The sequence below is a fragment of the Ciconia boyciana genome, chromosome 5 (assembly GCF_034638445.1).
Source record: "Ciconia boyciana chromosome 5, ASM3463844v1, whole genome shotgun sequence".
NCBI lineage: Eukaryota > Metazoa > Chordata > Aves > Ciconiiformes > Ciconiidae > Ciconia > Ciconia boyciana.
The window spans coordinates 66880459-66896874 of record NC_132938.1 but is presented as its reverse complement, the minus strand read 5'-3'; the positions used below and the strand labels follow the sequence as shown (position 1 = coordinate 66896874).

The 16416-nt window shown below is 38.4% G+C and overlaps 1 protein-coding gene across 5 annotated transcripts in view; it reads right to left on the bottom strand.

Annotated features, from left to right (window-relative positions):
* WDFY3 (WD repeat and FYVE domain containing 3) overlaps positions 1-16416 on the bottom strand; it is a 182604-nt gene that overhangs the window by 17390 nt on the left and 148798 nt on the right. For all 5 annotated transcript variants that reach the window (XM_072863213.1, XM_072863212.1, XM_072863214.1 and 2 more), the window contains 14 exons: positions 14913-14990; positions 13672-13899; positions 12788-12841; positions 10241-10409; positions 9860-10023; positions 8926-9074; positions 8533-8653; positions 8079-8164; positions 7637-7717; positions 7034-7088; positions 6558-6677; positions 5628-5745; positions 4338-4444; positions 2410-2563 (listed from right to left, as the gene is read on the bottom strand). In XM_072863213.1, coding sequence (XP_072719314.1) covers positions 2410-2563; positions 4338-4444; positions 5628-5745; positions 6558-6677; positions 7034-7088; positions 7637-7717; positions 8079-8164; positions 8533-8653; positions 8926-9074; positions 9860-10023; positions 10241-10409; positions 12788-12841; positions 13672-13899; positions 14913-14990 — 1684 coding nt within the window. The remainder of the gene's footprint in view (positions 1-2409; positions 2564-4337; positions 4445-5627; positions 5746-6557; positions 6678-7033; positions 7089-7636; positions 7718-8078; positions 8165-8532; positions 8654-8925; positions 9075-9859; positions 10024-10240; positions 10410-12787; positions 12842-13671; positions 13900-14912; positions 14991-16416) is intronic.

The following is a 16416-nucleotide window of genomic DNA, read 5'->3' as shown; positions in this document are numbered from 1 at the left end:
AATTCCAACACCTTTCCTTTACAAAGCAAGCCATTTCAGTCTTTTCTTTAAAATACTGTGTTGTTTTTAAATGTCAGGAATAAAACATGAAAAATTCTGCCTGTTCATGTAAGATTACTCGCAGGAGGAAGAATTCAAATATTCCTTGCTAAGACTTTCGAAGATGATGATAGTGTTTCAGCATACGCTCTTCAAAACAAACATTACCCTTCTAGCTAGAGTTGTTCATTAGATTACTCCTCCTCAGTCTTCACAACTTCATAATGCACAGTCTGAACTCAAAAACTTTATGTTTCCCCATCAAGTACTTTTGGAACATTATTATTTTGTCTTTATTTTTCTGTTTAAGTAAATTTCTGCTTTTCTCTCCCCATCATGGGAAAGACCCACTCCAGTGCATGAAAGTTAATGAAAACAACAGCCAGTAAAATAGCCTTCTGCAACCATTGCACCACCAGAATCTTGTTCTGTCAGTTTAGCTCACACCTAAGCAGCCAACCCTGCTACCAGGAACTGCTACCACAGCAGCTGTCCATTTTGCACCCAGAGGAATCAGCACAGCAAGGTTCATTTTCTTATCTCTTTTTGACTTCCTTGTTCTTATTCTATGAGGAAAACTGGAATAAATGTGCTAGCCCCAGTTTAAGAGAGGACATAATTTCCTGTATTTAGGCATCTGTTCAGTACATATATAGCAATGGCATGTCAACTGAGTATATTTTGAAGAAAATAAATCCCAGTATGAGACAGTGTAACAGCAAACTGTACCGAGAAGCCTTGGTGGAATAGTATTTCATCCCAGGATTTATTTTCTTCACAATACAAACATTCTTATCAAGGAATGGAATTGTTTTACCCATAAGAATGGCTACACATCACAGGAGTACAGGCTAAATATTCATTTCATAACAGTGAAGAGCTAACTGGTATCCCCCACCAGCTTCACACCCAAGGACATCGGTGATTTTCCTGGGCATGGTCTGGCCACATACATTCATCTGTGTCCCGGATAGCCCCTTCCCACTCCAAACGTTAAATGGTGGCATGTTGCGATTACTAAAAATGTATTTGTTAAGACTTCCCAGTTATATTCTTGTTTTGTGCTTGTTGCCAAGAGACAATTCCACACTTCCTATTAGCTCAGAGGAACACCAACAAATTTCCAAGTTTACAGGGGTACACAAGTACTAAGTACATTGCTCCAACAGAAACACTGCTTGCATCACCAGATTTTGAATCTTCCTCTATTTTTATCTGGGGGGAAGGGGAGCGGGATTGCTATGAATTAACACAATCAGAAGTATCACACAGTGTTTGACAGTTGTTCATAACAAAACCTTTTCTACTGTTGTTCCAAATGCTCTGTGAAGAATTTCTAGGACTCTGATGGTCACAGTCCAAAATTATCAGATATGAAGCTAAGTGGACAAGACCTCAACATTCTTCTGGTAATGGCCATACCCTTCTGGGTGAAATATACTTGGGAGAGGTTTTGTGGGGTGTTCTTTCGGTTTTGCTTTTGTTTTTGTAAGGTTGTGCTTCCAAACTCTTACAATACATTTTGAATAAAGGATTTGAGGCCGTCAAAACGTACGATGAGTAACCTTTACTCTTGCCATTAGCTTCACAGCACAAAGCTCAGAAAATAAGAGCTTAATGACTGACATACATACTAAGGAACATGTATCTCCTATGGCCAAAAGGTGTGAAATTTGACTCCTGTTGAATGATCACTCTCACAAAAGCTAACTGTGACATTTCAACAAAACCTTTAAGAATGCTTTAAGAGGGAGTTCTATAAGTGAAGACTGTCAAACGGATTTTGCAAAGCTTAGAAAAATATGCAAAAAAGATGGTGAACACCATCATGGAGTAGCAAGTTACATGGAAAAAAATGCAAACCAGAGAAACTCCAAGTAAAACATGATTATCTGTGCGTTTTGAACTCGTAAAAAACCAAAAATCAACTAAAACATGCCACTCCAAACAAAAATCCTTTTTCGGTGTTTCAGTGTCTTGTTCAGCAATTGTCAGAACAAACTTTGCATTAATTGCTTAAAATGAACACTCACTGCTTGAGAATATATCTTAAGGCTGATAAATCTAAAAAAAGTAAATCTGAGGTATCACAGAGGAAACAAGAATTCCTGCTGCACTCTTCCCAATGAAATGATGAGTTCTGAATCATTCAGACTTCCAAATATAATATTGAATAAACACGTAGTATCAGGAAATACCAGAAGTAGTCCTGCTTATGCTTCCACATCAGAACGTGCAAGTCATCTATCATTTTCTCATACAGTTAAACAGATCTTCTTCTGCCTGTATTACGAGACACTTTCCGCATGTTGGACTGTCTGGCACTGCTCTTCCACCCTGTAGCAACGCTATCAAGCTCTTTCTGCCTACCTAGGTCAAAATTGTTGGAATTGAGCAGGAACTCGGGGAGATAGAAGAACTCTGGGATGAGCTCTTTCACATCTGCCATGTTGTGCTTCGACGCTGAATACCAAGCCTCCCGTACACTGTGAAACATTCGGTCAGCCAGGTCAAAGTGACCACCCTGCGGGACAGAGAGAGAAGCATGTCAGCATCAGAGTATCTCTCAGCACAGCAGATTTTGTCAAGAAGGCAAATCAGAACATTCTCTGCCTAATAAAGACACTATAGAACATCGCATGTTTCTTCCTCTAACGCAAAAAATTTAAACAGCTGCACATGGAGATGAGTGACAAGTGGCGTTCCTCAGGGATCGGTACTGGGACCAGTGCCATTTAACATGTTTGTTGGAGACATGGATAGTGGGATTGAGTGCACCCTCAGCACGTTTGCCAATGACACCAAGCTGTGTGGTGCGGTCGACACACTGGAGGGAAGGGATGCCATCCAGAGGGACCTTGACAGGCTTGAGAGGGGGGCCCATGTGAACCTCATGAAGTTCAACAAGGCCAAGTGCCTAGATCCTGCACTTAGTTCGGGGCAATCCCAAGAACAAATACAGGCTGGGCAGAGAATGGCTTGAGAGCAGCCCTGTGGAAAAGGACTTGGGGGTATTGGTGGATGAAAAACTGAATATGAGCCAGCAATGTGCGCTTGCAGCCCAGAAAGCCAAATGTATCCTGGGATGCATCAAAAGAATGCACCAGCAGGTCGAGGGAGGTGATTCTGCCCCTCTGAGACCCCACCTGGAGTACTATGTTCAGCTCTGGGGCCCCCAACATAAGGAGGACATGGACCTGTTGGAGCAAGTCCAGAGGAGGGCCACAAAGATGATCAGAAGGCTGGAGCACCTCTCCTATGAAGACAGGCTGAGAGAGTTGGGGTTGTTCAGCCTGGAGAAGGGAAGGCTCCGGGGAGACCTTATAGCAGCCTTCCAGTACCTGAAGGGGGCCTACAAGAAAGCTGGAGAGGGACTTCTTACAAGGGCATGTAGAGATAGGACAGACAGTAATGGCTTTAGGCTGAAAGACGGTAGATTTAGATTAGATATAAGGAAGAAATTCTTCACTATGAGGGTGGTGAGGCACTGGAACAGGTTGCCCAGAGAAGTTGTGGATGCCCCGTCCCTGGAAGTGTTCAAGGCCAGGCTGGATGGGGCTTTGACCAACCTGGCCTAGTGGAAGGTGTCCCTGCCCCGTGGCAGGGGGATTGGAACTAGATGATCTTTAAGGTCTCTTCCAACCCAAATCATTCTATGATTCTATGATTACTTTTTAGTACACAATAACAGTAATCATAAAGCACTGAGATACAGATATAAAGAATTTTAAGAAGAGAGTCATCTAGTCCTATTTCAAAGTTTAGTCTCTTCTAGAGAAACAAATCTTTTTGCCTGATGCCTTCAGTCTAGGAAAATATTTGACATGTAATGTTACAAACCCCATTACCCATCAAACTGGCAAACAATTCCAGGCTCTGCAAACGTTTGTTTAACACTCAGTACTAAAATGGCTCTTTGGATAGACACATTGGTTTAAAATAACAATCTTTCAACACCTCCAGCACAGAACTAAACAACTGGGGTATGATTCTTTCAACAACAGACAAATAAAACATTATCAACAAAGTATTTTTCACAATAAAACTTGCTTTGGTTTTTGCCTGCTGATATTTTGTTCTGCATACATTTAGAAAAACATTCAAACTACAAGAAAAAAAACGTGAATTCCACTACATCTTTTACAAAGCAACATAAATACCTCCCAGGCAATAACGACTGCTAAAAATATTTTTTTCTACCATATTTGATGAAAACAAAGCTGATTGATCGTAATTTTCACTTAGGTTTCAAATGTACAGCAGGAAAGAAACACAAAGTGAGGTGATGTAATTTTTACCTGTAGCCTTAAGAAAATCTGAGTAAAAGGCTCCATCCGGACAAGATAGGAAGCCACTATCATGGCCGATGAATAGTGGGTCCCATAGTGATAAGCTGGAGTTTCCCCTGCAGAAGATTAAAAATCATAAACATAGAACAAATAAAGCAGTTAGGTGACAGAATCCGTACTAACTGAAAAAAAAAATAATTAATTAGTGCTGCATTTTAATTACTCTGTGACCTTGGTCACATTTAAAATTGGAATTTGTAGTTTTCATTCTCGAGAATCTGAAAGCTTCACGTTTTGTCACGGCCACCACTTGAGTTTTGGCTACAGTCCAGTAGCTCTAATTTAATGGGCTTCTGCAGAGCAATACTGAATGGTTAGTCATTTTTTATTTTAACTAATTGAAATGTTGCAGCGCAGCTATAGTGATTTCTGCTGAATAAACTCTCCCCTCTCCCCCCCCCCCCCCCCCCCCCCCTTCTTTTAGTCTTATTGGTTACTGTGGAATTAAAGGCTTGGGCAGAAATGTCTTAGAATTGTTGGCTATAGATTTTGTACAGCTTTTACTTTCTTAATTTCCTGGAAAAAAGTCTCCATAAATACACTTAGAACATACTGATTCATTTCTAGAAATGAATGTCTTTTCCACCTGCTGTTGTTTGATACAGAACAGTACCGCCGTAGTTAAACAGGCTTCTGTGTTCAATAAAAGCACACAAGAAGAAATGTATCATATAATAGCTGCCTTGAAAATAAAACACACAAGCTTTATTTTCAATATATAAGGAAGCTCTAAAATCAAGAATACATAACTTAATTGCATCTCAATCTGAGTTTTTTTTCCGCTAAGAAAATGCTGTTTCCTTAGCAAAAAAACACACATTAAGATAAGAAATGAAAAAAGCTAGAGTACTGCTAACGCAGAAGTATTCCCATTCCTTTGTACAATTTATTTTCTTGCAGCAGCACTTGAACTGTATTAGTACAGCTGGTTGTGTGCTTCATGTGTCTGCCCATTCTAGCCTTTAGACAATGTTAAACTGTTCGGAATGTGCAACTGTTTTGTCTTTGTTTTTACATACAAACAAAAGTGTCATTCGGATTTAAAACAAACAACAGAGCAAGAAAAACAACGCCCCTTTGCTCTAATTTAATATTTGTTGGAGAGTCACTAAAAACCACAGTAGAGTTCTGCATATCCACATCCAGACCTCTTGACGCATAATACAAAAATCCATTACTCCCTCCCATCACGTGACAGGCACGTGTCCTGCTCTTCCTGCAGGATGTATCATTACTTACCATTGGGATCTTCCCAATCTTTGTATCGCTTCTTGTATTGGGCTAACCTGTCTTCTGTTTGAGCTCCCATGGGCTTGGCCAGGTTTCTGAATGTCTTGGGATTTGTAAGATCCAGTTCCTTTAAAAATAAAACAGACACTAATTTTATTAAAAAACCCAAAACCCAAACAAACCCTTTCAACACTGCTGATTACCATATTAAACACCACATACCTCCTAAGGTTGTCATCTTTGTTTTCTACGCACACAGCAGGTGCAATGTTGGATACGCTTAAAACAGTTCTTCACTCTGATCTAGGAGTCAGTGTTTTTTATTTTAAGTCACATCTGTGCTCTGGAAAATTTTTGGCCTGCTCCCCTCATCCTGTTCCCCAATTCCCCCTAATTCTATCCTTGAATACTCGATATGCACCCTAACAATATTTTATATTTTGGTCTGGCTGGTAGCAACAGCTGCCCACAAAAGCATTAATAGGTTGTTTCATCTTTTTCAAAAGCAAATTCTTCACTGTGGGGCCAGATTTCATAGTAGCCCCTACCACAGTCTTCCGGACAAGCATGCTTTCTCTGCGGGCATAACGTCCTTCAGGATATTCAAGTAGAAAGCTAATGCGAAGATTTACAGGAACTGCTGCAACAGAGAGGCAGCTGTCTTAGAACAAGCTATGTATCCCAGCCCTCACCTGTGCACAGTCCAATAACATCCATAAAATCAGCACAGGCAAGGATCTGCCTGCATGGGACAGCCAAGAATCTCTAATATCCTACCCGCTGATAAGTGGGAGGAACATTACAAAATAGATGAAATCAAACAACTGGCGATAAAGATAAGCCTTGGTTTTACCAAGGCAGTATGAGCCAGCTGTAATATTTGCAAAACCTCCAACATATAAATGATTACTGACAAGTCTGACAAGATATTTTATTTACCTCTGAATCATAGTCTGCGAGGATCCAGGGAAAGACAGGGTACTGCATGAGATCATTATAGGATCTGCCCGCCAGAGTGTTTAAGTGCATCAGGTACTGGAAGTTACTGATTTCTCCTCTCTTAAGGAAGACAGATAACAGCACTGTAAAGTGTTCACTTTGTAACAATCAAATGTCTACACTGCCGGACTGTCAAAGTGTTCAGCTCTCCCCAAACATGTGAAATTTACTTCAATATTACAATGCTCATGCTACTTTTACTACAGTCCCTCCCCTTGCATTTTCAATGGTAGAACCATTTCTTATTTGATGATAATATCACAAAATACTACAAACTAAAATGCTGAGATACACTTTCTATAGTTGTATATTCCACCTGTTCGAATAAGAGGATGCAACTTATGTGCACAGATTAATTACGTATCGCTACAAAATGTGGAATTTAATATAAAAAAACCCTAAATTTTCATACTTACTTCCCATCTTTGAGTAACAGATTTTTCTCCCACTAAAGTGCTAAGCAAGCCAGACCTAATGGGAAGAAGGAAGTGCATTTTCTGACTTAGCAGTAAGATCTGAGTTACATCTTCACAAGACAATACAAAGTTTTAAGATTAAAACTTGTAAATTCTAAGAATTTGAAAAACAGGGCTTTGTTCCTTTTTGCTTTAGCAGTACCTTTTTTTATTTCTAAACACAGACTGTTAAAATTATGCACATTAATTATGCAATCCAGTGCAAGTACAAATGTATCTAACAGCCTGCTGATGAGGAAAGCATCTTTAACAACTGGAACAAATCTAAGGCCTTTGGGACTCCAGTTCCTTTCCGAACATATCTGTATACCGATAACGTTAATCCTGATAGCATATATTAATTAGCAAGAAGATATACCAATGCTGCCAATTATATTAGTACATTTAAAATAACTGGAACACGACATCACTAGTTATTTATTCTGGTAATGCCCAATTTTAAATTGAGGTTGCAGTACTCTCCAGTGAATCCTGACCTTAATGCAAGCATCATTTATTTGAAACTGATGAGCTATAGAGCTTGTGAGGAACAGAATCACCTACCCTTGCTCTACGCTGGTGTTTGGTCTCTGCCCAGACACTGACTCCGAACTGTCAGTTAGAGATGGCACCACAGCCAAAAACCTGCATCAGCAGTTAAAAGGAGATTAAGATTAGTGTTTCTGTCCTCGGTATGTCTTCTCCTCAGAAACAAAGTGCATTTAGTACAGTTACAGACTTCGTTCTGAGCAGCTATGCAACATCTTCAACAAAATTGGAATGACCTTTTTCTCACTGAATGCATACTGCAAGTTTCACATGCAGGCATTAGCGCTTCCTAGTGGTTCTTTCGTGCAGCACTAAGTTGCTATCAGGTTATCCGCTGCCTGACACGGATCACTCTTGCAATCTGCTTCTGGTTGTTAGGTTACTGTAGGCTCAAATATGGCTCAACACAGATATTTGCAAATATTCAGATTAAATGTTCTAACTTATTTTACAATACCTTTGATAAACTTTGTTTCTAACCCCTTTTTGGAAAGCTAGAAGATAGTTCCGTCCGTCTCCTGAGAAAACTTCAATTGCAATTGGCTGAAAACAAAGAGGACAAACCCATGTCAACACTAACACATTTGCTCGTCATCTCTGAAGGTCAGGCGTAGACCACTTTAGTCATACTGTACTACATTTGATATCACATTATGGTGAAGCAGACTTTGCTTAGTGCGGCCAGATGTTTTATTTTTGGAACATTAAAATTCACTAATATACTCAATAAACTAAACCATAGTAAGCCAAATGTTCCAACAAGGATGCCCAACTTAAGCACTTCAATTTCAACACAGTGAATAGCTTCACTTCCCAAATACTGATCAGCTATGTATTTCTTTTTAAAAATGACAACATTGTCAAAAAATTCCAAAGTTGGCTCCTCAATTTAATTACGGTGTCCAAGTTACCTGCAAAAGGTATCTCCTTTTATGTACTTCCTTGATATCTTCATATGCAAAAATGCTGCATGTTCTTTTGAGTTGACTTGGACCTTGCCTTGCTCCCCTAGGTATGATTGGCTCATGCATCCTGTAAATGAGCATAAACAGGCAAGAGAGAAGTGATTAAAAAGAAGAGAAATTAAAATAATTATTCTCTTAATTCGTAAGAGAACCAGTTATAGAAACAGCTGATTTTCACAATATACCATACTACATTGAGCAGTTTGCAAGCACACAGGAAACGGCTCCTGAGGTCTTTCTGAATCTCACATCATTTTGGAGTTGACCCCTCAAAAATCTCATTAAATACTTCTTGTTCAGCTATTAAAGATTGAGGAAACTCTCTATTAATCTACTCACTTTGGAGGCAGTGTCTCAATATCTCGTATTTCTCTGGTGGCTGTCATGGTAAATCCGTCAATGACATAGAAGTGCTCTTTCCCAAAGAGAAGCAACCCTTCGCTGGTGTCAAGGCCCTGAACCCGAGCACAGCGGTACATATGCTGAATCTGTAATGAAAAGCAGACACTCAGCAAAAGCAGGTTAACAAGCTCAGGCACAGACCATTGGTTTGTTAAAACAAGCCCCAGACACTGCTTTATCACTTGTAGATACAGCAAAAATTCTGGTATTTTCCCCCTTAATCAGAGATATACCTAACGCCTGTGATTAGCAATTGGGAAGGGAGTTAAATAAAGCCTCCTCTGTATGATATAGAGTTATACATTTACCAACTTATCCACTCACACCCATGCTTCTTGAGCATATTTTAGAACCTGTAGCCCACTCGACTATGATCACAAATGTATTTACTGGTATACTTCAGACAGACAAAGTCTGAAATATCAAATACACAGCATGGTCGTTCAACACTGTTCTTGGGGATAAAATACTATTTATCAAGGTTTTTCATTCTAATGAAGGGAATAATTAATTCTAGACAGTCTGCCAAGTCCAGTATTTGTATTTTCAACATATATTTTCTGTCTGGACTCATTAAGCTGACAGTATAACCCCCCAAGCATGGGATAGCTCGCAGCTTTCATTTCAGGAAAGGTTCTTTTTTTCCCTAGCTGGTAGAAGGAAAGAAAAAGAACATTTCCAGTACAGGGTTTTTAGCTCAGGATCCTTTGAGCCAGAGCACACATTTGGTTTCAAGGAAGAAGCTGACGAAATATTAAGCAGATTCAGCTGTAGATCAGGGAAGGTGTTTAGGGCATTTAGTCATGCTTGCAACATGTAATGCAGAAATTCCAATACAGTACGTGCTTAGTGTGTTTGAAGCACACAGTACCTTCTCTCCTTCTTCGAGAAGTCGAAGCAAAGTTGTATTGTCAGTCTTCTCCTCTTCATCAATCGAACTTCCCTCAACAATTTGATCCTGTGACTGGTCCTGGTTCTCATCATCTCCTCCATCAGGAGCAGAGCGAGATCGTTTCAGGGGAGGCTTCACCAGGCCTGGAAAAGCAGAGCAGAGATAGATCAATAAAAACCTGACACATAAAAAATTCATTTTGTAAAACCTACTGAACTTTGAAATTACTGATCCAATGCTAAGACAGAAAAACAAGAGTCATACAGGATCCTTACGCTTACCTCAATACAAATGCATGAGAAGATATAAAGGCAGATTAAATTTAAAGAAAATGGTTCAGGACAGAACAAATGATCTAACCTTTGACTCTTGCAATAGTGTCCTCCCCATGTTCTGGCTCCTGCTGAGTTGTTTCACCCACTGTATTCTCTTCTATAGCATCCTGAAAGACTGCAGGGTTTCCAGAAGCCAGGCGCATGTAGTACTCCTTACTGTCATAACTTATAGCTCTTCGGTAACGAGCAGGTTTCTTAGAAATAATTGAAGAAATTGCTTGGTCAGTCAACTTCTCACTCACTTCAGTGAATGTGTTTCAGGAATACTGTGTGCAGCACAATGCATGCTCATCAAGTGTTTTGTGTGTGCTCAGTCAGACACCAACACATACAGAAACAGAGACTCTTCAGTAGATCTAATCTGCCAGCTAATTTGCAAGGGAGCTACTCAGCCACTCAAGTAATAATGGGGTTGCAGAAATGTCTGCAGATAAACCTACAACATGGGAAATAAGAAGTGCAGACAGTATGTTATGAACTGTCACAAAAGGTTGGGATACTTGTGCCTAAGATTGATAGATCAGATGGCCATTTTATCATCTTTCATAACTCCCTACAACATATGCAGCTTATTCGTCAGCCAGCTGACTTCTTTGCTAGGCAATAGTTTGAATAAAAAATTGCCTCAAGGAAAGATACAGATATGTGGAAGTGGATATGAACTTTTAAGCAGCCAGGGACCAGCTTTAAGATTCAGAAATTCTTAATTAATTCAGTTGTTTCTTTTTTAGTAAAAATTCTGACAGTTTGTGGGCAGGAGACTGGCACAAGAGTATCCATTTAACCAAAGTAATTCTTCGAGCACCGTTTGTACCTTTGGGTGATGACAATGGATTATGCTACATTCCATTATGGTGCTGGTGTGGTGTTTTTTTGGTTTGGATTTGTTTTGTTTTGTTTGGGGTTGGTTTTATTGAGGGTTTTTTTGGTGGGTGTTTTGGTTGGTGTTTTGGTTTGGTTTTTTTTGTTTGGTTGGTTTTTTTCCTTTGTCCATCCCATCTTCCACCACAATTCTTACGTTCCTCACTTGATTACGGAGGTAACATTTGAAATAGAAGTAAGAACTAAATGAGGACAATAAATATGTCAGAATGATCACAGGAGATATAGGTGAAGACAAAAGAGGTATTAAAGAGCCAAGAGCCTTTCCAAAATTAAAACACAGTGATGCACATGGATGGATGAAAACCCGTTGATTTTATACTGCAGTTGAAAATTTTCTTCTCCAACTACTGTTTAACCCCACCCTCAAACTCTAGAAAGCTTTGTGAATGTGTTCAGTTCTCCATCACAAATAATTTTTTTTGTTGTTTTGTAGCATTATTTCCCATGAATTTTGAAATTAGGTTGGGATAATTACAAAATATTATTATTATTATAAATCCAGTTCAATACTTTACAATATGTAGAATTGTAGAATATCACTGCCATTTCAGTCAAGATTTTCCCTCGTCCACTTTTGCAGTAATAACTGGAAATACATAAAATTAGATTTTTAAATATTTTTTTTTGTTCATCTGTATGATAGCATAGTGGGAAACTAAACGACCCATAAAATCAAACTAGCTTTATTACAAGTGGATGCTTGGGATGACGAAGAGATTAAGATCAGCAACATGGAGATTTATTATTTCAGGTCAAATTGGCTGCCCCAAAATAAAAAATTGAAGGCACTGTGATCTAGTTTGCTCACTTATGTTCAACTAAGTCTTCATGCCTTATCACCACAAAAACGCCACTTAAATGATGCTTAAAACCTCTGCACAGCTTACAAAAAGAAATCCTAACTAGCACTGCTAACATGAAGAAAGGAAAACAGTAACAATTTATATTAGATATTCTGTATAATAGAATTACTTTCATTTATATGTATTAGTTTATTGTTGAATGTAATTCAAAATGCATGAACGCACATTACACGTTGTACTTAGTGATGGGCAAGACTGAGAATGTAATTAACAGAGAAGCAGCATAATACTGAAATGCTCGCAGAGCAGCCACTTCCAAACAAGTCTGTTATTTTCAAGGCAGGATTCATATTTTTTTGAACAAATGTGTGTATTTCATTAATGGTAAAAATGAGAAGAGTCAGCTAAGACAAAATTAATCTGGACCCTAACAAACGTAGGCCTGTTACAGACCATTACGGCCAAAAAGGAGGAAAAAACTGCTCACCAGATCTTCTCTTAGAAAGAAACACTTACTTTCCTAGTAAGTGCTTCCAAGCAATCATGTTGCCCATTACTAAACATGTTCCACCAACCATTAGTTCAGATCCGAAAGCCACAACACTTCACACAGTGAGAACAGTGATAGCACAGCCCAACACAGCCTGTTAGTGTGCAGCAAAGAAGGTAAGATCTACAGAAAGTTTTATTAGGTGAAGGTTGAAGAGAGCACAGTAACATCTTCTAACATGATTACTGAAAAAACCTTTAGGCCTGGAAATATTTACTTGAAAGAGCAAGTAGAAAGCCAAACCTAGAAGCCTTGTTAAGATTGCCTAACATGCAGGAGGAAAAAAAGTTTTATTTATTTTACATTCTTTCAGTCAGTGTACTTGTTTCTTTACCTTTTGAGGAATGGTATCATCAGATGTCTCAGGAAGTCTACTTGAGAAGTCAGACTGAAAACAGGGTATCAATTATATAAGCATCAGAGAAAGAACACTTCTGAGAAGAATGTATGATGGCATGTTCTTCACTTCATGTGAATTAGACTGTCACTACAGCTATTGTGTGTCCGATTGCAAGCAGACAAATATACCTAATGGTTTAAAACAGGTCAAATGCTATTTTTTGTTTGCTTGTTTTAAGTACTTTGACACTCATGCTTAATTTGAGGAAAAAAAATCCTGTGTGCATACACACATGCCTAAAAAGACACAATAAAGACTGCTCAATTTCTTAAAAATGGTGTTCCAAAATTAACAGGAACTAACTGCCAAGCTTTCAAAGGCCATGTGTATTTCTGCTACACAGCCCACACTCATATTTGCAGACAGATGAAAGTACATTTCACAAACGCACCCAAACCAAGGCCCGTAGCCTGTTTGGTTTTTTCTTTTTTTTCAGATCACTGTTTACCATGTTATCTAGCATAAGGCCGGGAACTCAGACCGAAACCTCCCATAGTTATGGTACTTCTCAGCCTCTAGAGGCTTGTGAAGATGCCTCTGCTATTCACTGGCATGATCACTTAGCTGATGCAAGCACACCTCATCTTATGTTGCAATTGCTAGTCTTTGAGTTCACTTAGTTTTGAGCTGAGTGATTCAGTCCCTTCCCTAAATATACTATGAGGAACAACTGGACATTACCAACCATTTAGGACCTACAGACAGAATACCAGATAATACCAACACAGTAAAACATGTTTCTTAAGAAAAACTTATTAAAAAATATGGATTTTAGAACAGGGCATAAAATCACTCATTACAAAATCTTGAATACTTACCAGCAAGTTTGTTTCTTGCTCAGCTTCAGGCATGTAGGGATACTGAATATAAAACATGTCATTTCGCACCATCTTCTTCCTCATTCTGCAGGGACCCTCAGTCATCTCTAACATCCACTTGTCCAGATGGGAGCCAATGGGGGGACCCCACAAACCTCGCTCTCGTAGTAACTCATATTCAATTTGAGACCACTCTTCTATCACGTATTTTAATGCATTCTGCTGACGCTAAATACAAAGACATTTGTAAAAGCATCACTCCTGATGCATATAAGTCTGTCTCTGATGTGAGCAGAGATATTTTCACTACATTAGAGAAAAATGTGTAATAATTCATAATTTTAGTAACATTTTCTAGTATGCCTTAATGAGATTTCTGGTGTCCATTACCATAAAAGCAGGGTTCATGTTGTAATCTCAACAAAAAAGGAAAAAAAGAAGGTAAAAGCTCTGCTTTTGGTTTGTATAGTTAATTGAATGTATTTCTAAATGGCAAATATGAAAGAAATGTAACACTAATCTGCTGATTTTGAAAAGGATTTTAAGAATGAAAACAAAAATTGTTTTGGAGGCGCTTCCTGCCTGTATTTACACTGGAAAGAGAAGTTAAATGAAGCAAAGTTTGGTGGTTAGTTTTTTTTAACTAATTGCTTTCAATGACTTGTTTCTCTCAGAAGCTGATTTCTTAAGATTTATAGCACGCAACTCCGCAACTAGTTTGAACCAAAGGTCTTCGGGGATGTTTGGAAGAAACCGTAGGGTACGATTTCATTCTGGAAGGCACAGAGCAACCACTTTCTATTGCTGCACGATTTGGGAAAGGTACCATAAAATTTTCTTTGTGTTACTATAAAAGTAGTGTTTGTACACAATGCTCCTCCACATCTCCTCTTAAATTTTTGTACAATGTTTTAGAAAGACAGCATATTCCAGCATATTTCCAATCTCTCTCTTTTCATTTTTTTTTCCCCCTAATACTTCTAAGGAAAGACTATTTAAGCTTCTTGAAAAAATTTAAGATTTAACTTATGTAATATTGCTACAAGAGTTTTCATCTACAACAAGATCAAAATGAGTTCATTTGATTGCATTTAAAAAAACCTTTAAAATAACAACTGTATCTAAACATTCAAGCATTTCACCAATTACAACCTAATATTTTACAAGCCCCATACTGAAAAATGGAATCAGTATAACCTAACAGGTCAAAATATCAGTGTAAATAATCCTCTGAACCATACCTCCTGATATTCCTTATATTGCATATCAACCAGGTCCCGAACCACTGCAATGTGAGTAAACATCCACTGGGAAATTTCCTAATACAAAGGTAAGAGGACAGAATGACATTTTACAAAAGCAGGTTTTGTTTGAATGAAAAGCCTATGAATACAACACCTTGCTAAACTATCTCACAAAGGATAGTTTCTTGAAAGAAAAAAAAATACTTAGATGATTAATTTAAAACTACTGCATGCAACAGTGTATTTAAGGTTTTGTTTTGTTTGATATTTTCTTTTTTTTTTTTAAAGGCAGTAAATTCATGTATAGGAATATCCTTTAAAAGAAACTGGCAATCATTTGGAAAATATTCTGAACACATGACAGAACATTCCCAAACAGCTGAAGATGGGCACTGACAAATATTACTACTTTTCCCTATTTCCTTTTAAGTAAGAGTTTGTGGATGCTGCCTAGTTTGTTGGAAATCCTCAAGACGCCCAGCACTCCTCAATCTGTATTGCAATATACCTACTTTCACTTATTGCTCCCTCTACTGATAGAGCCAGCAATGGTTCCTGTCAGCTCAGTTTGCGAGCTTCTTCCTTTTCATTTTAATGTGTACGCCTGCTCACGAGGAAAAGGACTGAGAGCACTGAGAATTCTTTATTTTATCCAGGCCAGTGAATAATTTTCAGATTAGTAAGAGAACTGGCAACGTATTTTTTTCACAGGACACAAATAACTCCTGATTAAGTCAACAGGAGTTATACATTTCCTTATGGCAGGAATACACCTGCCCCCCTTGAGCCAACATCTTCCCAATGTTTCAAGTGCTAAATACAGTAAGAACTCAATCCTCCCAAACTTTCAAACCCCTCTCTTTCTTTTGTTTTCAATGCCTCAAATACTTTATACTAACTCCTTGCAATGCCCCACCAGGTACTGTCCTACTGAGAGCACCACTGCTGTGCTACTCTGGTCTAACTTATTTTTTTAATTTATTATTTTTTTAAGCAAGCAGGTTTGTAAAGTGAATGTCCAGTTCTACCATCACATATTGTTTTGCTGAACTCTTCTCTGTAGTACAATAAAAACAGTGCAAAGCAGCATTTGTTTAGTCATGATACATATACATTCATATAAGGATTTTCCTAAACCACATAATCTTGGGGGCAGGATGCAAAAAAAGACAAGCATCTATCTCACAGCATCCATTTCAGAGTGGTATTGCAAACTGAATTTAAGACCCAGACTAGCAAAGCAATAAAGCATATATGTAACCAGAAGCAGCTGAGCAGCCTCATCAACAATGAAACATTTAACTCTTGGCTTAATGTTACAGATATGCAGATGCACCTACTAGATTAGGACACGTAGAAGCAAGATGCCCAGTCTGAATATTCAAAAAGGGGGAAAACAAGCACCAGATATCACTTTACACTCCGCAGGATTCCTTACATTGGGATATTTACCACAAACCCTGAACATACATTGCTGGAGTTTACATTGCGTGTTATTAAT